The 26,220-nt window shown below is 37.4% G+C and overlaps 1 protein-coding gene and 1 pseudogene across 2 annotated transcripts; one reads left to right on the top strand and one right to left on the bottom strand.

Moving 5' to 3' along the window:
• Positions 1-399: 399 nt before the first annotated feature.
• LOC306878013 (nectin 1a-like) lies at positions 400-4,179 on the top strand. Its single transcript, XM_079430092.1, has 6 exons — positions 400-550; positions 1,153-1,515; positions 2,577-2,685; positions 3,094-3,119; positions 3,561-3,592; positions 3,749-4,179. The coding sequence occupies exons 1-6, from the start codon at positions 490-492 to the stop codon at positions 3,950-3,952; spliced, it is 795 nt and encodes a 264-aa protein (XP_079286218.1). The 5' UTR covers positions 400-489; the 3' UTR covers positions 3,953-4,179.
• Positions 4,180-5,660: 1,481 nt separating this feature from the next.
• On the bottom strand, positions 5,661-24,910 carry LOC306877854 (glutamate receptor ionotropic, kainate 5-like; annotated as a pseudogene). The gene is made up of 18 exons: positions 24,793-24,910; positions 21,587-21,751; positions 21,303-21,400; positions 21,043-21,208; positions 17,275-17,453; positions 16,954-17,007; positions 14,990-15,151; positions 14,744-14,896; positions 14,485-14,589; positions 14,106-14,213; positions 13,428-13,631; positions 13,133-13,246; positions 11,726-11,835; positions 10,933-11,420; positions 8,715-8,940; positions 8,255-8,383; positions 7,552-7,718; positions 5,661-6,266 (listed from the first exon to the last, which is right to left on the bottom strand). The product of its transcript is annotated as a glutamate receptor ionotropic, kainate 5-like (transcript).
• Positions 24,911-26,220: the final 1,310 nt, after the last annotated feature.

Raw genomic sequence — 26,220 nt, forward strand, 5'->3', positions numbered from 1 at the left:
TTCTACAGGGGCACCATTGAGAGTGTGCTGACCAGCTGCATCACTGTCTGGTACGGGGACTGCAAATACCGCGTGTTGATCTTATGAAAATCTTAAAATGTCAAACCAATCAAATCAAATTTCTACTGTATAGATAAAGATCCTTTTAGATGTAATGTAATTTTTGAATGTTAAAGCACAACAATAAAACCATTTTTGTGGAATCAATAAATTGTAGTTTAATCTTTTTCTCTTGTTGATTAGAGTCATTAAATGTGAATTATTAGAAATGGAAACTGATTATCACAAGTGACTCAAAACCAGAAACATAATGCAGCACCATTTTTCAGCATCAATGCAGCTTAGGGAACCTAATTCTCAGCATTTCTGCTTTTTCTTCCTCTGTTTTAAAACAACTTCATCTACAAGTTGTCAGGGCTGTAGGCAGCTGTTTTAACTTCCCTGTTTGTGAATGGGACTTTATGTGATTTATGTGATTTTTTTAAGCTTATGATGGACTTACATAATGTGTTTATTCTTCGACTGCTGTCTTGCACCTCTGTGTTTACAGGTTAGTGAATTTTTACAGTTTTTTCATATTTTTAGTCTTGACTGCAAATAAAGGTAATAGCTATACGATCAAAACCCTTTGTGCAATGATTATACTGCTAAATCTAGTTCAACAGAACATAGCTGTCATAACTGGGGTATTTATTTATATTACATCTAACATTTACAGACTGTCTTTACAACGTTTGCTGTTTAAGATGGTGAAAATATGTTATTGATTTCAATCCTTTTTTCCTTTTCATTTATTATTTCTTCTGAATATCACTCCTCACATTGATCTGAATTAATTTACTTTTTTTTTATTTGCCAAGAACAAGACCGTTGAATAAACATAAAATTATAATTATATATTACATTATATGTAATTAAATATATAAAGCTGATTCTGCTAAACTCTTTCTGTGCCTTACTTTATTTTATCAAGCACGTCCTGTCATGCTGTCTTTCCAGACTAAACTAATAAATCAAGCTTGCTTGATATTAGCAAACATATATTGTAATTAGATCCTTTTACAATCTTGGAATATTTTATATGATTAAAAAGGCTTGCCAGCTATGAAATGGTTGCTTAAATATACATATATATCTTTCTCTTTTTTCCAGTACTGGATGGACAGAAAGTTGTCACTGATCTTAAGGTTACTGGGTACCGAGGTCATGATGTCACACTGTTGTGTCAATATATCCGTGGAAAGACAGAAGACAAAATACTACAATTGCAGTGGAAGTGGCAGAATGAGTCCAGTAAATATGAAATCATGGTCTTTCACATGGAGCATGGCCTTTCTATGCTTGAGACACCCCTGAAGGACAGAGTCAGCTTCAGTAAGACCTCTCCTCAGATCGATGAGGCCTCCATCATCATCAAAGATGTGAAGATGAGTGATCAGGGAGTTTACAGCTGTGACTTCATAACCTTCCCTAGCGGCAGTCATACAGGAAAAACCAATCTTACAGTGTTAGATGGTACATAAATACAGCTCATTTCATTTGACCAAAGCATCTAAAGAAACTGTTTTTGTTATTATAAGTAGAAGGCCTAGTAATACATTAGCCTGATAGTATATAGTATTAAGCATTATAGGCTACTGTTGTTTATATATATATTTATATATATGTATATGTGTGTGTGTGTGTGTGTGTTATATGACTTTTATAAATTATATAGGCTATATGTTTTATGAATTGTTGTAATCCTGATTATAAGCAAGTATAAGCAAATTTGACTCCATGCCATGCTGTAATTACTTTAATTATGAGATTCCAAAAACTGTTTATCTGTCTCACAAATACAACCTGAAAACTGACTACTGCAGATTCACCAGAACAAACCCCTGAGTTAGGATAGGCTAGCAATCAAACTGGAAAGTAAGTGCTACTAATAAAGCGAAGATTTCTTACTGAGAGCTGAAAAAACAATCTTTTTTTTTTTAGAAAATAACCTTTAAATATAGACCTATATACTGTAATGGACATCTCCAGATGCAAATAGATAGTAAAGTGCTATAAAATAAACAACTGAATGTGTATTCTTGTTTCCTTTCCACTAGTCTGAAACAACACTTCACAGAAGCCAAACAGAATCAAAAAGCTTCAAATTGACGAGCACATAAAAAAGTTTCTGCCTGTAGTGTCTTGCCTTAATTAGCCTACGTAATGAAACATTAAGTTTAGTTATTTGGCTATTGTATAAACAATGAAACAATTATAACCTTTTAACTACATTTTTAAGTTTTCTGAATAATAAAAATATTTGTTACTTGTCCCTGCTATAATGGTTCCTAATGGTTCCTTAAAATAAGTCTGATTACTGTGACGCATAATAGTGCACCTCTCCTTGACAAGCAGCACAGTTTAGGTATCATTCTTATTAGTATTACAGATGATTTGGTATGACTTGCCAAATTTTGACACTTTGAGGCAGTGGTGAAAGTGAATAGAAAGTGTGCATTACAGTCATGATTGCTGTTTCACCTCTAGATTTCCTAAACTGCTGGTTTATTATGAGCTCCTCTTGCTGTCTGCAGGCCGTCCTCCTGTTCTGTCCACCTCTGAGGCTGTAGGGATTGTGACTGCTTTAGTGATCATCACTCTGATTATAGCTGTTGTGGGGTATTTATCCCTGCTAAACAGACGGTATGTGACTACAAAACATTTAGCAAACGCATCGAAATATGACAAATTCATGCCAACAGAGCAAAAAAAAAAAACTCCTCAAATCCATTTCAAAGTTTCTCAAAGCTTTTCATAAAATTGATTTAAAATTGATTTCATATTATTAACCCAGCACTGTAGCTGTACATATATTAGAGGTAAACCAAGATAATGTGCCAGCATTAGACATTATATTTATATAAGAAACACAACATACTCCATCATTATCTTTATCTTTTCCAAACATGGAACTAATAAAAAGGACATGATATTAAATACAGAATCAGTAAAACAAAAGTAAAGTGGCTGAGCTGTAACTAATAAATAATCACGAGATTTAAAAAAAACACCTTTAACATTTCTCTTTTTATGTTTTGCTACACATGGCAGACGGGCTGGCAGCACTTTCACTTATTGTGAGTATAAATGTCATGCATGGGCTGTTTAAAATCTCTCTTTTTAAAGGAAGTAGTGTGAAACTGAACTTATTGCTAATGCTTGCATGATAAATTACTTTTATGTTTCTCATTTGTATATTGCTGTAGATAAAAGGTCTCCTAAAAGTCTAAATGTAAATAGGAACAGATTTAAAAATCAATTAATTAATCTTCACAAATCTGAGGGTGCAGTTTATGATCTATAAGTACAAATTTCAAAATTGAGAGCGTGGCTTCAAAAAATTGGTGAGTACAGATTGTGGGGAAAGACTTTTGACACGGGGTCGTATAGTGGCGCTTTTTACTTTCCTCCTTGCTCTTGCTCTTTTATTGTCACACCGTTAGACTTTTAATTCCATTCCTCTTCTGTGAAACCACGCATCATGCTGCTATTTGACCTGTGTTTTACCTCTTTACTAGACACAATTCAGAGCCCCAGTGACCTACAACAGGTGAGACTTCCTGCTGCTGAGAACAACATCTTAACTGTGTAGAAAAAGTTATTTAGTGAAAGATGCAATCAATCATGAATCTCATAATTCATATATTTCAGAAGTGTCAAACCATGAACTTCAGTAAATGACTCAACTTCTCTTTACCTGTATTAGGATGTCACATATTCTGATGACACAATACTGAGACCAGGCAAAGCTAACAGAAGCACCTCATCATCAGGGGACATTGAATACGCTGCGGTTTCCTTCAGTGGTCGATCAGGATCAGCATCACTGCGAGCCTCAACCAATCAGATGGCTTTGGGTTTCCACACAGCAGAGCAGGACACTGTGTATGCACAGGTGAAAAAAGACTGATTTTGAGTACAAATGTCACAGCTAACTACAGGTTTCTATTAATGAATGAGGTGTTGTACAGTGGAGAAGTGAATAGCTTGAGCATTTATAGCAGCAGACAATAAAATTCTTATAATAAACTCCAGCTTATAATAGCCGCCTTTTCCGATCCCACCCCCTTTCTCTCTCCCACTGTGCTTCCTGTCAAAACTTACTGTCCTATCAAAATAAAAAAGCAAAAATGCTTGAAAAAGTTTTGCTTGTTTTCTTTTTAGAGGTCGACTTGAGTCTGTATGCACTATGCAAAAAGTTTTAGTACTTCTTAAAATGAAAGAAATGGGCTGATTTTAAAAAAGTGTCCCTTTATTTTCATCTGTTTGTGGGCTTTGATTAGATTTAGAATAATAAAATTGTCTGCAGAAAAACACAATCTAGTCTGTACACATCATAAGGGTTGACAATTAAAAAAAGGAAAGTAAAATAAAAAATTGAAAAATGCATGTAGATAATTTTTTATTCCAAAGGATTTTCTTTGTCTATAGTTTTAACATAACATGATCACCTTGTTGGAAAAGCTCCTCAACCCCTAAAACTGACCCGCTGATACATTCATTTAAAATACCCTCTGCACCTTAAGATGTAATGTATTATTCATGTAAATAATAACCATAATTTTTTATGCAATAAACATTTGTATAGAAATATATTTAAAAAAAAAAACTAACAAAGAGGTTCAGTTTCGAGCATCTGTTACTCTTCTATGTCCTCTATTTCCTTCTATTACTCATTTTCAGTGCACTGATGTGTGTGAAATATCTTTAAGCAGAACCACAACATCAGATGTCTGACTTTCTGTTTCTAAAAACTCTGATCAGTGGTGAATGCAGACAAGCACGCATGTGCAAATTTGGGTTGAGGTATGTGGTGTGATTTCCAGCACTGTTTATGGACTCACAAGTTCTTGCAGACAAATCAAAGTCCACATTTTAATGAACACAGCTCCTCATTTCCAATAACATACATACAGACTTGATCTCCTCGGTATCAATAAAGTATCTCTATTTTTAATTTCCAATTCAGACAACACAACCCCAGAATTAAATTACACAGACAGTGAATTTAAAAATAAGTATAGTACAGAAAAGTAAGAATATCTGTTTAGAATATCTTTTTAATTAACAAGTTTGTGTTTCGTAGCGTCATTGTCCTCCATTAACATGTGTGCTGTCATTCTGTCACTGTCTGGCTCTGATCTGTATGTTATCATTGAGAGAATGACGTCCAGAAGAGAGCATCTCTGTGCTACTTCCTCTGTGTGACCTCTATCGTAATATAGAGAGCGAGTTCAGTCAGAGAAGGAAAGGTGAGTCTGTATCACCGTCTGCCTCTGATTGCAAGCAGACGTCTGTGTGCTGCCTGAAGACCAGAATCACGGGGAAGTTTAATATCTCTGTGCTGCTCATCGTGTAGCATTTCTAAATCCTCAGACTGACAGTCTCACTTTACTACCACATTTTTAAGGTTGCTTCAGACACAGTCAATGTTACAGAACATAGTTCAATTGTACAAAAGAATCATTGATGTGGCACACGGCTATCCAAAAGAAGTGGATAATTCTCTCGTACCAAATAAAAGATGGAAAGCGCATTTGTCTGTGATTTTGAACAAGAGGGTGAAAATTGCAAAAATGTCACACTTCTGTCTCCCCCTTTCGTCAGTCCCTCTGTTCTCATTTCTGCTCTCCCATTAGGTCTGTGTTGTTGCTAGACTGAGGTGGCGGTAAAGTGCAGCCTTTTGCCGGTGGGGAGTGGCCGATCCTGCAAGGGCTCGGTCCGCCACCACCTTCGCTGTCCGTATTGGAGGATGAGTGTGGAGGGGGCGGGGCCAGGCGAGGCAGAGGGGCCGAGGAGGGAGGGACACGTGTGCAGGAGGTTGTGCGGAGACTCTGGATACGCCGGCACTCCTGGCAAATGCGCACGTGAGTGCAGCCCCGCGGCAGAGGCACTGTCACTGCGGGGGGGCCCAGGGCCACTGTGGGGGTGCTGTTGGCACCTAACGGGTCCTCCAGGAGTCGCTGGGGGCCGGGGCCCATGTCTGAGGGGCCTCCTCCTGGCCCTGAACTTCCTGTCAGGGGTCCAGTACCGCTGTAGAGCTTTCCGTTGCTAAGGCGCATCTCTCGGACAAGGCGCAGGGGCCGCGGGGCCCCTAAAGTGATGCGGGTGGGGTGTCGAAGGGCCAGAGAGCTGGACAGGGGACGGCGGCGGCGCAGACGAGAACTTTTCTTGCAGGAAACGGCGTTACGGAACTCTGTCAACATCTCCTGACATACAGACACCTGAACATTTACAAAAATATATTAAATGCTTGAACGAAGGAAGATTAGAATATATCACAGAAGTATATATCACAGCTATACACACATATCACAATATATCTGTATACATAATATATCATTAAGATATATCTTAAAGGGGACAAATGAAAATCTTAAAGGGGACAAATGAAAGTCACCGGTGCATCTATCAACCTAGAAAATGTGAAAAAGGACAACCCAGTAACTTTGTTTTGGTAAGCCTTTCTCTGCATGTAAAAAAAAACCAGCCGCTCAGATGTTGGACAGGGATCTTATTATAATATTACCACTCCTTAATCTGCATGTTTCCACCCACGGCACCGCCATGTTATTATCTTTGCTAGAGCAGCTAGTGATATGTGTCAGCTACGTAAACATTATAGCTGTTTTGTTGTTGGCTGTAATAACATATTTTCCATAAACTCCTGGCCTCTGAGCTACTGAGGACGTGGATTGATTTTATTCATGACGGGAATGTGTCCAAGAAATAGCTAAATTCGTATATGTTTATGCAAATTATCACGAGACTGCTTTGGAAACAAGGGTCATTAAAGCATCGCCTTTCTGAATGTGTTTGTTAGCATGCTGTATGGCTAATGTGGTAAAGTTATTTAGTATTCACAGAGACCTGAAATATGTTGTTATTTATTTTTAAGAAGCAATAAATGTGCGTTTATGAATTACACAGATGGTGAGAGTTTTCAGGTTAAAAATAAAAATAACAACATAGCTCTGGTCTCTGTGAATACAGTAACATGCTAACAAGCACTTTCAGAAAGGTGAGGTGCATGTCCTGAATATGAAGTTGGATCACAAACAGTTTGTAATGATCTATCTTTGAACATTTCTGTGGGACATTCTACATTTTTGTTACTGGAGTATCTGAAGCTAAAGGCACTGCCCTCTTCTGGAAGGGGGGTGGGGAGCAGCAGCTCATTTGCATTTAAAGAGACACACACGAAAACAGGATCTTTCTGCTCGCACCCAAAAAGGGTAATTTTGTGTTTGAGTGGGTACTTTGAGCTGAAACTTCACAGACATATTCTGGGGACACCTGAGACTTAAATTACATCTTGTAAAAAGGGGCATAATGGGTCCCTGTTAATTATAATAAATTAATAATTCCAAACCTTTGTATATATCACAGAAGTACATATTACAGATATATACACAAGTAGACATGCACACTATAACACAACCACTGAACTGGACTTCACTACGACACACACACTAAGGCGAAGAGTCGGCGGGTTGCTTTGTAACCTACTGTAGAGTGACTGTGATATTGGCGGTCGCAGGAGAGAGGCCGTACCTCGTCTGTTTCAGCTGATCGGCGTGTGGACCACACAAACTCCATCACAGCCACAAACACAGCAATAATCAGGCCACAGATTAACACCATAAATATACCGCCAATGTTCTCCATCCCAAGACCTGCAACAGTGAATTAAACACTTTTAAACAATCTGTATCTATGAGGATCTTTCATCACAGACATAGAATGTAATAAATATACTTTCCTAAAGTTGGCATGTAGTGGAAATGTCAAAATGTCATAATTGATCTTCCAGAAATGACAGACTTCTCTCTGGCTATGCATGCCAGACTTTTCCAATCATTTAGTCCACCTAAACCCATGCCCTTTCTTACAATTGACTCAAGCTCACATTCAGATCTGCCTCCATACATTCAACTGATAGTTAGAACCAAGTACCCACTCTACAGTGGGTGTGTGAAATCCCTTCTGTGTTTTGGAACACAGTAGCTGGTTTCTAGCTGGTTATGAGTTGGTACATGCCAGAAACAAAGCAGCTACCAGCTGGTTTTTGGAACCCCCAGCTGTGTTTTGGAACATTGTAGCTGGTTGAACAACTAACATGTTCTTTACAGCTACCGGTTCCAATTGAATTTTCCAGCAGGGATGAGAATGCGAGGAGAATATTGCGTTGAAGTGCAGGAGAAGTTCATGCCTTTGGCGCGGTGGTCTTCCTCTTTAGGACACTGCCCTCCCTCCCACCATCTTCTCTTCAGGATCTCCAACCTGTTATTCTCCTGCAGCTGCAGAACTGCCAGACTTATCTCATCTCTGAAAGGAGAACCTGTGCGGCAGAATTATACAGATGTCAGTGTTTGGTGGTTAAGCATGAGGAAGTGTCAATGAATTGTGAACATCATTGCACGTTCACTTCTGTAAAAAACAAGCCTGTCTGATAATAGTCAGATGAGCTCACAATTTGCTTATTTTATTGGTGATTTTTTAGATTTTATAGATTTATGTATGCAAAGTGAAAGTGATAAGGTTTGTTTTCTGGCAAAGATGTAATTTTTAAATGTTATTATGGTTTAAAAACCTTGTGATTCACAGTGATTTACAAAATAAAGGATGAGTTGAGAACATTATGCTGTGGTAATTATGTCCATCTCTCTCACCGAGAGGCATGCCGATTCCGTAACCCTTGGTGTCCAGCAGGCCTCCGATCTGGGTGAGGTTGCAGTTGAGACTGCGGTAGTACTCGTTCATGGTGCTCTCAAGCAGGAAGGCGTATTTAGAGTTCACGACTCGTGCAATGCCCTCCTCTGTGCTCTTCACAAAGACACTGGGCTGCTTAGAATACATGTAGTTCCACATCCGTTGATACGTCTGATAACGAGAGTTCTGAAAGAGGGAAGAAGAGGATGTATCATCAGTGCATACATCATAAATAAACATTTAAACACTATTTGACATGCAAAATAATAAAGAGAAAAGAAACAGTGACACGCACACAGATGGTAAAATCACTTGAGCAAACAAAACACTGAGAAGGAAATACATAGTCTGTAAGCCAAGGGTACTCTACAAGCAAGAAAATAAACAAGAGATACAAAACCCATCCAAATGCATATGCAAATATATGCCTGCTGGCGCTTTCCATGAATATGGTACAAAATTGGGCCTGAAAATCTTTAAACATTTTTAATTTTTCAACAGATGTTCAGTGAAAGAAGGTGCTTAAAGCATTAGAGGCATTGGAGTGTTTTTTTGTTTTGTTTTGACACTTCTTAGATAAGTTATATAAACATAAACACTACAAAAACCCACAAAAAAAAAAAAAATACTGAAATTATAATTTAGTTTATTGTAGTTAAAACATATACACACACAATTGACACATATCATTTGGACCCTTTTTAAAAAAAAGTATTACATTTTCTAATTTTCACAAATATTGTACTCTTGAATGTCTTCACCACGTTTGCCTGTTATGCAAGTAATTGTACTTTAATCTATAGCTATAAACTAGCATTTGGTCCCAAATTGATGATGACTTAATTTAGGCTAAATTTGCAAGCTTATGGTGTAATACATACTTATTCTCTAACATTATAAATTTTGTCAATTTTTTTATAAATTACATGAAATTAAAATTCACCCAATCTATTTTCTACATGGTTGTCATTGATTCTGTTGTGTGTGATTTATCTATATGCATTCATCTTTTAAGTTTGTTTTGACCTTGTAATTTAATTTAAATGTCATAAAAATGTCTTAACACGATCTTTGGTTGAAACAGCTCTCTCTGGTCATTTAGGCTGCTTAAACCCTCACCCTTCAGTCAACTGACAAGCTCGTGTGAAGGAAATTTTTAATTTAATCATTTTCAAATTAATCTTAAAATCAGTTGATCATAAATGATGACTGACACATATAGACAAAGACGAGACGGCTAAACATCTGTCTGAAAATATTAATAACCATATGATTTTGTGATTTGGGGAACAAGATGAAGTAATCAGTAACAGAGGCGGGTTGCTGATTTGACATATAAATGAACCAATCATATTAAAGGAGAATGATGTGACAATGTTACTTTTGCTATGCACCTTTGCTATATAACTCTTGTATTCTTTTGGTTGGGGGACTGTCTGTGATTGGAATGAGATTCTCCCAGCCATGATTAAAGCATATTCAAAGGCATTGTCTGGAGTCTCTCTGGTTATTGCTGCACAGCAGGTCTCAGTCGAACACTAGAGATCTTATTCCCAAGTGATAGTGTTCATAAGGTGCGAGACATCGTCCGACTCAGAGTGGGACTTTCTTAGGCATTGGGTAGCTGTAATTCTTAGCTGAATTGTCTTAGGTCTGGTTCTCCAGTGCGGTCAGAGCTATCATGGCTGGCGGTCAGAGAAGTCACCTGAGTATAATTTCAATGTCAGGAGACACGACTCAACTTAAGTCAGGTGCGTAGGGGAATTTCTACGACACTCGCATTCAGATCTGTGACCATCCGATCAACAATCGATGGATAGACCAAGCGTCTGTCCTACATTTTTTCCTTTAAGTCCGCTTCACTTGCATATACATTACAATATGAATAAAAATATCTGTCGCTACATCTCTTCCATCACATTTGCAAACATGTGCTTAGTGTTGGTAACAGGCTTGCAAAAACAGAAAAATTATAAAAAAATTTGAGTAAAGTATAGAGTATTTATGGAAAGTCCGTACTATTTATTATGCCCCTTTATTGTGCTCAAAACCCACAGCTGCCAATTCACTGACCCTTCCAGGCAGATGCTTCTTAAGTGAACAATGACGTGCAAGACAGCATGTGTTCACTTTTGTGTGCATATATTTGTGTATATAAACGTAATATCATATATGTACCATAAAAAAGGTCATGGTGCTTCCTCCATGAATGGTGCCATACTGGATATTAGTTTGATCAGCCAGGTCATCGGGTGATTCGATTGGCACTTCCATTCTCTGCACTGTGAGAAACGCAGCCAGATTCGCTGTGTATGAGGAGATTATTATGAGAGTGAATGCCCACCTAAAAAAAACGAGAGACAGAGAGAGTGAGGACATAAACGATGGAAGCAGAGAGAAAAGAGCCCATAGCTGTGCTGTGTAATGTGTCCATTGACTCTGTTAAAATGACCATCAACACATATGGAGCTCCAGCACACGCTCACACTCACCAGACCCCACTGACGCAGCGTGTGGAGAGGGCCCGGGGCATGATCTCTGACCCCTGCTGCATGAAGCCCCCCACAGGAAACCACAGGCTGTTTCCTAGTGTGTACTGATTTTCCAGCAGGTCTTTACGCTCACGCAGACACGGGTGAGGGTTATACCATTCATACGGACTCAACCTGACAAATACACAGAGACAGATTTAAAGAAAAATCTTGCATTAAATATGTATTTCCTCACTATACTATACGACTAAATCATTACATATTGCTTAAAAAACTAATTGCCAATAGGGTAAGAAAACTAAACTTAACTGAAGATTTCATTTGCATCTCTGAAATAAAGTATTAATATCTTTTACAGTTTTACCACTCAGATAAATTATTATTATTTTACAGAGCAAAACAACCAAACACATTGATTAAGACAATGATTTTTAGCCGTGTTTGAGTATATGTGTGTGTAGGTGTGTGTTTGTGTGTACCTTGCAGAAAGAAAAAGCACACAGCTGACAGCGAGGTAAGCCAGCAGCATGAAGAGCCAAACAGCCGGCGAGAAAGGATCCAGGAATGAGAAATAACCTGGCTTCCTGCCCTGAGAGACGGTGGAAGAGAAAGAGAGGTAAATGAATGCAGCTGAAGGAAGGAAGGTGGTAGAAATAAAAGCCAAAAGGAATTAGGTACACAATGAATATTCAATCTGATAATTACATAAATGTAGCAATAGGAAATGCAGAACTATATATAATACATATTAAGGCATTTAGACAGATTTTATTGTACAGTATTGTCTGTCTATCTGTCTGTCTGTCTATCTATCTGTTTATTACCATTAGTTTAACAGATTTTACACTGGCTATTATTCAGGACAGGACAGGACAAGGTATTTGCTACAATGTAAACCATGTTATACTTATAAACAAATCTTTCTGTTGCACTGTGGAGCTTCTGTCACTACAACAAATTCCTTGTATGTGTAAACATACTTGGCCAATAAAGCTCATTCTGATTCTGATTCTGATGTTATATTTCAGGCACAAGAGGGCGCTATTGATACAAACAGCACAGCAGAGTCACCAAAGATGGATTTTAGTACTCTTCTGTGGAAAGCAGATCTTGCTGTTTAGTGTTTACCAAGTTAAAGGTATAGGCAATATTACACTGACCAGTTTTCGTTTTCAGTAAATGTGGGTCAGGTTTTGCTTATAAAACACAGTTAATTACTTTATAAGGCCATTCATTATTCAAATTAATCACAGTTAATCACATCAATATTTGATGACTAAAGCACAGAAATTAAGATAAATTTCAAAGATGTTGTAAATGAATGAAGCATTGCATAGGCTTTACAAAAAAAAGCAAATTTAAAGGGATAGTTCGCCCAAAAATGAAAATTACGTTGAATTCATTATTTTTGTTTTCTTTGCGTACAAAAATTATTCTCATAGCTTCATAAAATTACAGCTGAACAACTGATATCACATGGACTATTTTAACTATGTTCTTATGTTTCTGGTAGTTCTGCTGCTGTCTATGGAGGGTCAGAAAGCTCCTGGATTTCATCAAAAATATCTAAATTTGTGATCTGAAGATGAGTGAAGTTCATACGGGTTTGGAACGACACAAGGGTCGTAATTAATGACAGAATCTTCATTTTTGCGTGAGCTATCCTTTTAAACCTCAGTATATCGTGTTGTGGTTTTTAACAAAATATCATTGAACAAAAGCCTATCACAACAGCAATACATTTTCCTATCAAGTTTGTCCGAGGTAAACTCAGGGGTCATTTCCACAGGACAAGTTTTTATATTCCGTCGGCGTTATTTTTAGTTGTTGATCTATGTAAATATCCAGATTGACGCTGTTGTGTTGATTCTGCGTGTCTGACTTACTATATGGACTCTGTAGAGAATACTGATGCCCAGCGTCATAAAGGGTTTTGAGAAGTCAATGACCTTCTCTCTCTCAGATGTGATGGTAAAACCTGCAACAGCCAAATCAGCTTTCTGCTCCAAACAATGAAGGAGAATAAAAGAGAGAACAACAAAACATTAAAGAAGGACAACATAAATTCTTGTAAAAGTCATCTAGACACAATAAAAAAAGACACAGAACTGAACTGAACGCAACCATGTGTTTTTCAAAATGAATTCAGCAGGGAATGTGTTGATGAGTATGACCACATACCCTGTTGATCAGCTCTCCCACCATGCCCGTCCATGAGCCGTTGGGTTCAGGTGCTCCATACAGGGCATCGTCCACCAATTTAATGTGGTAGGTGAACTTGAGGATATCAGCCAGCTCTCTCAACATGTCCACACAAAAACCCTCATACTGCTCATTCCCCTCAAACTCCTGGTAATTCACCTTTCTCATCACGTACGGGTTCTCCTGCACACACAAATGTGGGTCATTCATTTTATACAGTAATTTCAGGTCCATATCACATTTGTCTTACTTTAGATAAAATATTAAACTCTATTAAACTACGTTTAGAAAACAGCAGTGAATTTTTAATAATTTCACTACTTTGGTTTGAGCAGATGTTGCTTTATCATGTCTCCAGGTGACACACATGAAAAACTTTCTAACATGAAAAACATTTCATGTTAACATTCCAGGTGTTTTTCCCTTTCTCTAATCTCATCTCTACTCACTTTAAAACACAAACTTGTTACATAAAATTCCATCATGATAGACATTCTGTTAAATATATGTCCATTGTGTAAGTTAAAATGAATTGTTTAAGTGGACATTATAGAGTTCAAATGTACTGCATAACAGGAATTACCAAAGCAGATGTGGTAAATATTGTGTGAACATAAATGGGCTATATGGGCCTGCTGTAGTGCAGTTGGTCCTCACCAGTATAGTGGTGATGATGAGGCTCTTGTTTGCCAGAGTCTCAGACACGTTGATATCCAGACTGGTGGAGTTCATCAGCAGGGTGTTATTAGAGAACCAGATCCCAATCTAACACAGAGAAGGATGACAAATGGAACAATCAAGATGTTAGCACTATTCAAAGTGTGTGTGTGAACCTACTTAACAAATCTGCACGCAGAAGTGAGCTAAATCTGACAAAACCTTGTTTTAGTGATATCCTTTTTTTAAAATGCAAAATTTTCTCTTAGGGTTAGGATTAGATTATATTATTTAAACTAACCTATATAAAAGCATTAGATGTCTTTGGATATTCCCATTTAGATAAGTAAATGTGTATGTGTTTTTGTGTATCTTTAACCTCTTTGTGGCCTCCCCTGTGCTTCTCCAGGATGTGGAGGGTGTAATTGGTTCTCTGGCCTTTACTGTTGAACTCAACTCGACCTGTCAAACCATCATACTCCACCTAATCAAAACATGGGAACAGAGAGAGAAAGAGAATAGAAACAGTTATGTTACCTTAAATAACAGTGGATGCTCTATAATGCAGATAACAATGCTGGATGACTTTCAAGTGGTTGAATATATATTTACACATGCACAAACACACACAGACTGACCATACGCAGGTAGTTCATGAGGCTGGTTCCATGTTGCCAGATCTGAGGGGAGGTGCAGCTGAGAGGTTTGACGCCAATCTCCTGACTCCGGTTGAGTTCCTGCACTGCACTCACCACCACATGGACCGCATCAAACAGCAGGGCCGAAGACAGCTGAACGCACACATACACAGTTTAGTGTGAGCAGTCTGTGTGTGATACATTGACAGGCTTCTGTATTGTGTTTTGTGTCTATGTGAATCTCACCGCTGGTCCGGGGTACGGGTTAATGTCACAGCCCTCTCTCCAGGACAGGTTAAGGCTCCTGATAAACTCCAGGTAAAATGGGTGGGTGGTGTTAAACATTGAGAAGCCCACAATGTTTGACTTCTCATCCACTATATCATCCAACCATAGCAGCGGGAAGTCCTGCACACACACAGTAATGACATTATATAGCAGAAAACAGAGAACATCAGTCTGTGTGTAAGAAATAGAAATTTTAAAGAATATAGAGCTCAAAACAGAATAGTGACTATAGTCCTGTGAAATACTACTGGTATTAAGTGGTATTTGAGTAGTTAAGTATGGTTTGTGTGTAGACTGAATGAATGTTGAATGGTGCAGTTGAGTAGTGTGCATAAGACAAGCGATGTGTTAAACTGGACTAGTTATTAAATGTGTGTGTGAATGCATGCAAGGTTTGAGTAGCATGTAACTTGTTAGGGTAGGCGAGTGATAAGATGGTTTTATAATAGATAAGGCTGGTGTAAACTGGTTAGACTAGGGCCTAGAGTAGTGTTTGTAAGGTGAAAGTAACACTTTAGATTAGATTAGGAACTTGAGGTTTTAGTAAAGTATGTAAAGAGCAGTGATCTGTTAGGTTAGACTAGTGACTTATAGATGTGTTCAAGGATTCCATAAAATGTTAAACTAGACCAGTCAAAAGTTTTAGTAATGCATGCAGTGTCTGAGTAGCGTAACTTGCTATAGTAGACTAGTAATAAGGTAGTTCAATAGTGGGTGAGGTCTGTGTAAAGTGGTTAGATTAATGATTAGAAGTTTTTCAATAGTGTCCATAAATGGTTTAAGTATGTTACTGTAGGTAAGACTAGTGACCACAGTAGTGTTCAGTATAGTAACTATGGGCTTCAGTGGTCTGCATCAGGTCGGAGTTAAAACAGACTGTACAGTTCCTTAGTTGGTAATGTTTGAGTTAACTGATTAGATAAAATGGTTAAATCAATGCATACGGATTTTGGTATTGTGTACATTATGTGGTAACATGTTAGGTTAGACTAGTGACTGGAGTTACCAGTAGTGTATGCAATGTAGAGTTAGTTTAAAGTATGGATTAGTAATATGTGAATAATCGGTTATATTTACCAAAGGTTTCAGTAGTGTGCATTAGGTTTGAGTAATAAGTTAAATTAGAGACTAGAGTAGTGGACAGTATGTGGGATGAAAGTAAGATGTTAGGTTAGACTAGTAGAGTGTCTCAGAGTTCTGTAATGTGTTACAATAGACCAGTCACTAAATGTTTCAGTAATGCATGCAAGGTTTGAGTAACATGTAACTTGTTGGGTTAAACTAGTAATAATATGGTTCGATAGTGGGGGGACTACTGGTGCATGTAAATTATGAATAAGCTGTTATATTTACTAGAGGTTTCAGTAGTGTGCATCATGGCACATCAAGCCAACAGTCGGTCGTCGTTAAGCGTCTGTCAGCCTAGTTTTTGCAGTGTGTTCTACACAGTTGGCAGTTGACAGATTTCACAGAAAATCATGTGAAGTATTATGGGCACAGACTCTGATTTTTTAGATTCAGAATCGTTCCATCCAGTCAGAAGAGATCAAACATATTTGATATTTTGAGCTGATTTTAGAACACATTGTATTAATCTGTCATGCATCTCCTAGTAGCAAGGCACATGTTTCTGCGCAAGTTTGTTGCGTTCAGAATGATTTGAATGTCTGGTAGTGTTTTTTCGGCAAGTGTGTTTTAAACAGTACGTTAGACTAATAACTGGAGTTTTTAATAGTGTGTGTTGTTGTATTTGTAGCTTACACAGTAGTATGTATTTAATGCAGTTCAAGCTGTGAAGGGAGTTGGCTTGAGAAGTGTGAGTGGGTTTGCGTAATAAAGATGAATTGTTAATACAGAAGATGGGGCTTCAGGCATGAATATATCTGCAGGAATATAGGCCAAGAGCTCCTCCTCTATCTTACCATAGTTGTGAGGATGTACTTGTAAAACGCTGATGTCATTCCCAACTCTGACGCCTAAAAAGAAAGACAAGAGGAACGAGACAATGAACACATTTCAATGTGTGCGAATGAGAGAGCTGCATGGAAAAGAAGAACATTGTATAATACAGTATTTCAGCAGCATTATGATATTTAAAGCATCTATACATTAAAATGCAGGTATATTGAACAAAGCTGAATTACGGGGTGACGAGAGAACGAGAGATTGAAGTGGGCGAGAAAAGGAAAATGAATGAATGTGAAATTAGCAACAGCATTTAGATAATGTGACTGAATGCTTACCTTTTTCAGTATAAGGTAAGATATAGATGCATTAGCATCAATAATTATTGTAGCTATTTTGTCATCACGAATTTCCTTCAGTAAAGGCGTGGGGTCAAGGTTGTCATCCAGCATCCTGATTGACAGCGTCTCTCGAGAGATCAGAAACCGCCTTATCAGCTCCTCCAGTCTCAGCAGACCTGCGGGGAACAAAGCGAGTTGTTGGCCGAAAGCATATGGACACTCAAACACCCGACTGGAATTGAAAGGGGCCAAACCGGGCTTCATGTAGTGTACCTGAGATGGTTTGTGTCTGAGGTTGTTTGTAACCAACATGCATCTGTCCGTTTGCAATGCTGCTGTGAAGAAAGTGAGTCGGTGGCAACACAAAGCCCAGTGAAAATCTAAATAACTAGCTGCGCTCTCAAGGGAGCCTGCACGCACAGAAAGAGCCAGTAAAGCCAGTGCCAAACTTTAATTAGCTTGAGGGAGGAGAGAAATCAATGCTCTCCACACTCTCATTCTCTCTCTCTTTCTCTCGCTCTCAATACCTCCCCTTTTTCTGTCTTTCTTTCACTGATTTCTCTCGTTCATTCTGATTTTTAGTCTCTCTGTTCGCTTCATTCCACTGAATTTGTCTCTTTCTCAATATTTCACTTTCTTATTCCCACAGCTGCGTTATAAAGTGAACTCAGATCTTCTGTTTTCCACCAGAGACCAGCGCTGTGACACACTGAAACAAACATTATCAGACCCAGACCAGCCTTGTGCTTAATGACTCATGTGTGACAGTGACTAGAGCTCTGTTCCAAAACCTAGCGAGCAGCCAGCATTGTAGGACATCATAGGCACGTTCCAGACACAAAACCCATTTCAAAAGGTAGGCTTTTTATTTATGAAATGCCTAAATTATAGCAGCAAGAAGGTAATCCCATAAAGCACTGCACCAAGTTCAAAGAAGAAATGCATGCAGAATTGAGGTTTCAGTGTTTTAGTGAATAAATAAATCCAAGATGGTAGACTAGGCAAGATACTTTTGTTTTATTAAACACTGACTATTTGAATGCAATATTTGTGTGTACTATACCATAATTTTATGTTTACTGAGGTGTGGTCACATAGTTTGTTAAACGTCTACAGTGGTGAACAAAAACTAACCCAATTATATATATTTGCTCAAAGAGGAAAAGAAAAATCCACAAAAGTGTTTCCATGACATGAAATGAAAGAAGAAATTGATTACATTGGTCAGAAGAGAGAAAGATCTTAAATTTGCCATCAATCCGCTCATGCAACAGTGTTAACTATATTTAATGACAAGGTAATATAACAAAAGGTATACTGTTACAAATGTCTAATAATAATTTTAAAAATAATAAATAAAATTGTAACTTTTTACTTAAAGCCTTTATGTACAATGCATTATAAAAGTAGTTTTAATTTATTAATTATTCCTTGTAATGCACCTTATAATGCATTGTACAATCTCATGAATAATTGTAACCACAGTTAATACATTATAACACTTATCAATTCATTGTTACACTATGCATTTTAAATTAAGTTATAATTATTTACAACAAGATATAATGTAATGCAATGCATATTATGAATTATAATGCATTATACCCTTTAAAGAAGGCTTTAAGTAAAGTGTTATCAATAAAATCTTACACAGTTGAAAGTTGGTCAACACAGAGAATTTGCATGAGTAACTTCAGCCCAGTGCAAATCTGTGTGGAAATCTTTGGTCCTCACACAAAACTCCAAATTCATATGGATTCCAATTAAAATAACTGGATTTCACCCACAAAAATTCACCAAACACCTGTAAATGTGACCACACAGCAACATGCTAATGTCAAACTCTATTGAAATCAATTGTGTGGTGCACTATTTGAGTTACTTTACTTACTTTTACTTTTGTCATTTAGCAGACGCTTTTGTCCAAAGCGACTTACAAATAAGAAAAAGTAACTAAAACTAAAAAGTTACAACTCTATAAATACTATATACCCACATATTTAAGAAAATAAAGAAATTAAATAAAATTGACACATGCATATAACAACATTTCAATAATAAACATATAAATGAAAAAATTAAATAAAAAGCGATACTACTATCCCTTGCCGGTGTCCCTGCCCGGTGGAGTCGCACGGTAGAGTCGATGGTCTTTACACTCTTTGGTCTTCACACTAAGAGGGCTTCACACGACGAGTTTGAGTTGCTGCTGATAATTCTCCAATTCAGTCACTCACTGCTTTTGGTAACACTTTAATATAGGGATCAATTCTCACTGTTAACTAGTTTCTTAATAGCATGCCTTAACATATTGGCTGTTTATTAGTACTTATAAAGCACATATTCTGCATGATCATATTCTACACCTCTAATCCTACCCAATACCTATACCTATGACAACTACTTTACTAACTGTGAATAAGCAGCAAATTAAGAGTTTATTGAGGCAAAAGTTGTAATTAATGGCTTGTTAATAGCGAGAACTGGACCTTAAAATAAAGTGTGACCCTGCTTTTCTGTTGTTTATCCATGTAAACATGCTAGATGGTCATGGTCATGTTTGACTATTGCGCCAAAATCCCCTTTAAAGTAGTTAAACTTTTAAAAAATTCATGTCCATACCTTGCAGGGTTTTTTTTTTTTTTTCATTTCACTGCCCTGTGTTTCGTGTTTTTAAATCTGTATGAATCACTTCTTCGTATTCTACATATGCAAAGTATAGACAACAAGGCAGCTGGCTTAGTTTTGGAACATATGTCTGCAGTAGATAAAAATCATGGTTAAATTCTGTTTAAAGATAAGCTTTGCAAAAAAGAATGACTTAGAATATGTTTACGCAGTTGTTTCGAAGTTCCCTTCAGTCTGACAGACAAGAGGTCACCAGAGAAAAAAAACAGTTGAAGCTTACACAAAGTGTGGGGCATCAGATGACAGTTTCATAAATTAAAGGCAATGAGGTTTACCACAGAATCACTGCACACAACACACATGAAAACATTCATGTCAAAACAGGCTTGCGAAATTGCTTTCTATCTGTTTAACGAGAAGATGTAGCGCAGCGGCGGGCCTCTCTCCATCTCTTGCCACCATTTTAAATGAGCTTGATGAGTGGCAAGTTGCACCTACTCTGCTGCCATAGCAACCATAGTGCAGCCAACTGGGTCAGAGCTGAGCGTTATGTAGCGATGCCCTCTCTAACACACATGAAATTCCAAAAGCACAAACACATGCACAGCTACACACTCTGCATTCGTGCTGGTGTCTCACACATTAACACGCGCAGCATGGGGGAGATTTATTCTCAGATTACGTGAACGTTATGTTGTCCAGTGACATGCTGTTTAATTGCCCAGCAGTATGTTTTATTGGCACAGCTACCTATTACGACAAAGTAATTGTTAGCACTTGCAGTAAGAAAGTACCGCAGTGTCATTATCAGAGCCTGTTCTCCAGAACTTCTGTAATTTCATCTCTCTCATCAGCCTTGAATACATATTGTAATTTGAGTGTTTGCTGAGAGAAAATGATTGATTGGGCGGATGGAGCTGAAGAAATCTATTTAAAAAAAAATGTTTGGAACAGTGGAATTATTGTGCATCTTTAGAAAGACGCACCTTCTTCTGAAGACTTCAACACTAACTTATAATTAAAAGTATCCTATGCTAAAAAAAGTGTGTGTTACTCTCCCTGTAGAATCATTTTACATATTCAAGCTTGAAGGAAGACCAGACCAGCTGATGAGCAGAGCAGAGGTCTCGGACTCACATTCGGCCTTAGCGCAGACCAGACTAGCCGATGGGTAGCTGAAGGAGCGTAGGATGGCTCCGATGGCAAGGCTCAGATCCTCATTGCTAGGATACAGAGTCACAGATGCAAAGCGCAGGTAAGGAAGCCGTGGAGTCTCTTCCGGACCAATTTTGACATGCGGAATCTGAGGAGAGCGGTTTGAAGAACAAAAGGAAAGAGATTATGGTTAGCAAATATACACAAAATAAGTAAACGTGGTATATTTAAATGAAGCTCACCTCCTTTTCCCCACAGATGTGACTGACTATGGAGCCAGAGGCAGGGCTGGAGGCGGGGCCAATCACAGAGACCACGCCCTTCGGTAGGATCTGGCACACTAAAAAGTAAGACATAAAAGTAGAGCATTTCATTCCTCATAACCACTCTGTTTGCCTTTCTGAGTCACTATATGCTGTACTGCTTGACTTAAAAGTTTTTTTAACTAAAAGTGTTGAGGGATGTGTGTGTGTGCGTGTGTGTGTGTGTGTGTGTGTGTGTGTGCACATTTTAATGTATGACTCACTAGTATCTGTAGTCTCATACTGAGAGTCTTTCTGGAGTTCAAATATGTCGACCTCCACGCGAGCGCGAGCCGGGCCCTCCATCACACTGTTGATGTTCTCGCGTGCTAACGCTAAAGCTAACCGCTCCCCACGCCCACAGACAGAGCTGTCATCCAAAATTGCCGCTAACAGAGAATGAGAATGAGAGAGAGAGACAGACAGATAATGTAGAGAGAAATATGGGTACAAGTAATATAAATGTAATTTATAAAACGGTTAGTTCCAGTCCTCGATTGTGATTGGTCAGCAGCTGTGTTTTATTCACGATAAAGCACAGCTATGACCGCTTCACCCAACAGTTCTGGGTATCACCAAAGTCCAATTAAGGTAAGTCATGTCACTTGGCAGCCATCTTTGAAACGCCTCTCGGGCATGCAAGTGCAGCTCCTATCACTTTGAATGGGGAAACATCAAATTCTCCCAAAGTGTTCACTAAGCTTACGATTAAATTTCATGTTTGAAATCACCAATGAAATTTGACAACAACTGTCTCATAAATGTTGTTTATTTTGCTCAAATAGCGTTAAAAAAAAGCTTATTTATCAGGCTAGACCCACCAGTGCGCATGCGCAGTTCTGAACCATATAAAGTGTTGCATTTTTCCCCATTCAAAACTACACGAGTGACACATCTTGGGTATTCTATAGTCTTTGGTATCACTCAAATCAATGATACCACTGCACAACACCATTAGCAACCACACTTAGCAACATAAACTATAAATAATATAGCATCAAAACTGTTCCATGTATTATGTATTTCAGCAAAATAAACTTTGTTATTTATTTAGTGAAGTATGAAAGACCCCTACTGGTGTTATGTTGCATCATTCATCTTTAATTTTGAGACCTTGCCCTTCCTCCATCAAAAAACCTCTTCTCCTGTGGGAGAAACATTGACGTGTTTCCGAAGTGAGGAGGGAATATTACTGTATTTATTAGTGTTCTGTTTCAGATATGATTCTGTATGTCCATTAATTTACATTGTAATGATGATTACAAACTCACGCTGGTCTGGGAATCAGTCAGTTGTAAACTAAAAGACGGAAAACAGACGTTTTCTCATGCTGATAGATAATCAGATGTATGTGTGTGTGAGAAAATATCATTCATGGTGTTAACTGAAATAAATGGCACAACAGATGAGAAGAGTTCCTATTCTCTGTTTTTATTTGAGCTCCAAAGGATGAGGCATGTTACACCGGACCATTCTCTTGCAATTTACTGTTGCTGCCAGGAGCTATTGTTTAGCGGAATGACAGAATTAAACAAACTATCAATACACATCAATACATACATTTTTGGTTTTAATTTTTTTTATTTTGTGGTAACCGTTTTATAAAAGCAATAATGTACTCGAGGTGTGCTGTACTGTGAATAAGTCACAGCTGAAGGGGTTGAAGGCACTCCCCGTGACTTATTCACAATACAGCACGGCCTCTCGTACCTTATTGCTTACAATATTACAACCCTTTAATATTTGAAATTACTTTTTTAAAAGAACAGTCTACCATGTCCAATAATAATAAAGTCAGTAATAAAGTAAATAATAAAGATAATTTCTAATGATTCTGAATTTCCATAGCGTATCTAATAGGATCTTCTGTAATAAAGTAGTTATTATCAGGGGGGGATCTCAAATGGTGAGCCAAAACCCCAAAATTGTGTTGCAGATTTGTTCTGATAGATTTAGAGGTCAGCTGGAAAAAAAATATTCTAAATGCAAATAATAAAATTCAACTAACAATATACATTACTGTTCAAAAATTCAGAATAATTCTTTGAGTTGTTCTTGAATGTTGATTTGTAAGTTATCTAGTTTCTCCTTGTTGTGCGTGGTTTCAATTTCTCACATTCCAGGATCAAAGTTTTTATAGATGATGATTCCTTAGAAGCATGTTCAATAATCAACAGCATCAAGTCAACAGTGATTTAATATTTTATATAAGTGAAGAGGAATTACATGAATTTACAGCATTTCTAAATAGGTTTAATTTTATTACATTTTCAGTTGAAAAAGATTTGTCATCTATTCGATATCTTAAATTAATAAAGTCATATCCACTTCCCTTTAAGCCAGTTATATAGACTAAGACAAATCTGTGATACAAAAGAGGAATTTGATAAACAGTCTGAAATTCTTCGTCATCGTTTTGTTTCAAGAGGATATCCACTAAATCCATTTGGATTCAGGAAGCATTTGACAAAGTAAATAACTCAAGGAGAATTCAGTTATTAAAAAATGACCAAAGGAAAAAACCAATCACCTTCAGTTAATTACATTCTCACTTATACAAAGAATAGTCTTCAAATCAAATCTATTGAGAATAAATACTGGTTTATTTTAACTTCAGATCCCTTATTAAAAGAGGTTTTCAAATGGTTTTCCGATGTTCGCTAATAAAATGTCTCATAATTTGGCGAATACGTTAGTTACAGATGAGACGTGCTACGAGATGACAAAAAAAGCATACATATAAGGTTGTTTTCCATGTCGAAATTGTGCATCATGTTCTTCAGTGTTGCAATGTATGAACTACATGTCTTTCCACACAAAAAAATCATATCAGAATAAATCTTGCATAACATGTTCTACTAAAAATGTTATTTATTTACTTCAGTGCTCTTGTCCATTGATGTATGTTGAAAAGACATCAAGTTCACTAAGAGTAAGAGTAACTGAACATAAATCAGCTATTCAAAGACCTGTTTTATTGATTGCAACCATGATATAGAACAACTTAAATGTATAGACATTGAAGAAGTGAAAGTTTCTCACCTTGGTGGAGATATTGACAAAAAACTTTTACAAAGAGAAGCATTCTGGATGTTTTATTTAAAGACAATGCCACCTTCAGGTTTGAATGAGGATTTTGACCTTTCATGTTTTTTTGTGTTTTATGTTTTTTTTGTAATATTGTTCCCATTCTTTCATTCTTGATGTTTAAGTGGAGTCTGTGGATTGATTAATTATAATCACCTGATTTATGTCTTCTGTTATATGATCACTGAGAAAAATAACTGTCACTCTGACAAAGGCAGATAGCCGAAACATTTGTCTATTTTATCTCCTGCTTTGATTCTAATAAAATACTTTATACTTTAACACTACAAACTTTGTAATGCTTGTCAACCACATGACAAAAGTCCATATGTGTGCGACTTACCCATCCGTACGGATGACAGAATGGGGGTCTGGCTCAGGGAAGAAGGCGGCATGGTAACCACGGTGACTAACAGGAAGCGGAAGTAAATCGACAGCAGGAGCGCTGGCAGTTCCGGCATCTTCTACCGCTCCTCATGGAGATGCCTTCTGCTGCCTATAGCACCCCCTAGATGAACACAGAAATGAGATGAACTCTGTTATAAATGAGCCCTTACAGATTTCCATCAGTTTTTGTCTAGACTACAAAAACATCTATTGTACATTTTCACCAAAGATACAGTCCACTGCACACACATTGACCGTTTGTGACAACTTGCCCCGGTAGTACACAAAACAATTCATCAAGCAACCAAAATATAAAAGGTAACATAAAATATCAAACCATTATTTTGGGCATGGTTTTGTTTCGACCTGACTTTTTATTAAATGTTTCCTTGTCCTGAGAACACAGTTCAACCTTTGTCTGAATATATATGCCAGCCAGTGTGGTTTTATTGTGTTCAGTTGATTAATACAACAGATATTACAAAACGATAATGAAACTGACATTTTAGTTTGAAGAATAAAATTCACAAATTACTTTTATTTAAGACAGTTTTGAACTAGATGTTGGAAACCAACATACAAAATTACTGCTAGGCAAAAAAAAATTACATTTTTAACAGAACTTCTGACTCCAACACCTATATACTTACTAAGACAAAAACTTGTGACAACTTGCCCCGCTCTGCCCTATTTCATCATGTCTTTGGAAGATATAAACTAATGTTCAAAAGTTTGGGGCCAGTATGTTTTTTTTTGTTGTTGTTGTTGTTGAAAAATTATTAATATTTTTAGATATCAGGTAGAACGTAGAACTGTGATTAATTTTTTCAATATTATTGGATGAATATCAAGTTCAAAAGGACAGCATTTATTTGACACAAATCTTTTGTAACACAAATATCTTGAATGTGTGAAATGCTATCACTTTTTAATTAAACATTCAATTTAATGCATTCTTGCTAAACAAAAGTATTAATTTCCAAAAAAATAAATAAAAATAAAATCTTACTGACCCCAGTCTTTTGAACGGCAGTGTACTGTATGATGCTGTAACCCTGTGACACGGTACTTTAAAGTTTACTGAAAAACACACTATACCGCTCAATTAGTTTTACTGCAACATTACACAAAGTTCGGTGTTATAATGGAGTGGACAGCGATGTGCGAAGCATTGTCACGAATTAGGGAATCATGACAATTTGCTGACGTATGTCACAACCGTGTCACGCACGTCCCTAACAGCAGCACAGGGAAATCACACAGACATACAAACACCTGATGTGCAGTATTTGATTCATACACACTCTCCCACACACACAACTCACAGCAATCTCTGTGAACTCTGACCTTTACAGACCTAACAGGATTTATTTGACCACAGGGA

The sequence above is a fragment of the Barbus barbus genome, assembly GCF_936440315.1.
Source record: "Barbus barbus genome assembly, chromosome: 12".
Classification (NCBI taxonomy): Eukaryota; Metazoa; Chordata; class Actinopteri; order Cypriniformes; family Cyprinidae; genus Barbus; species Barbus barbus.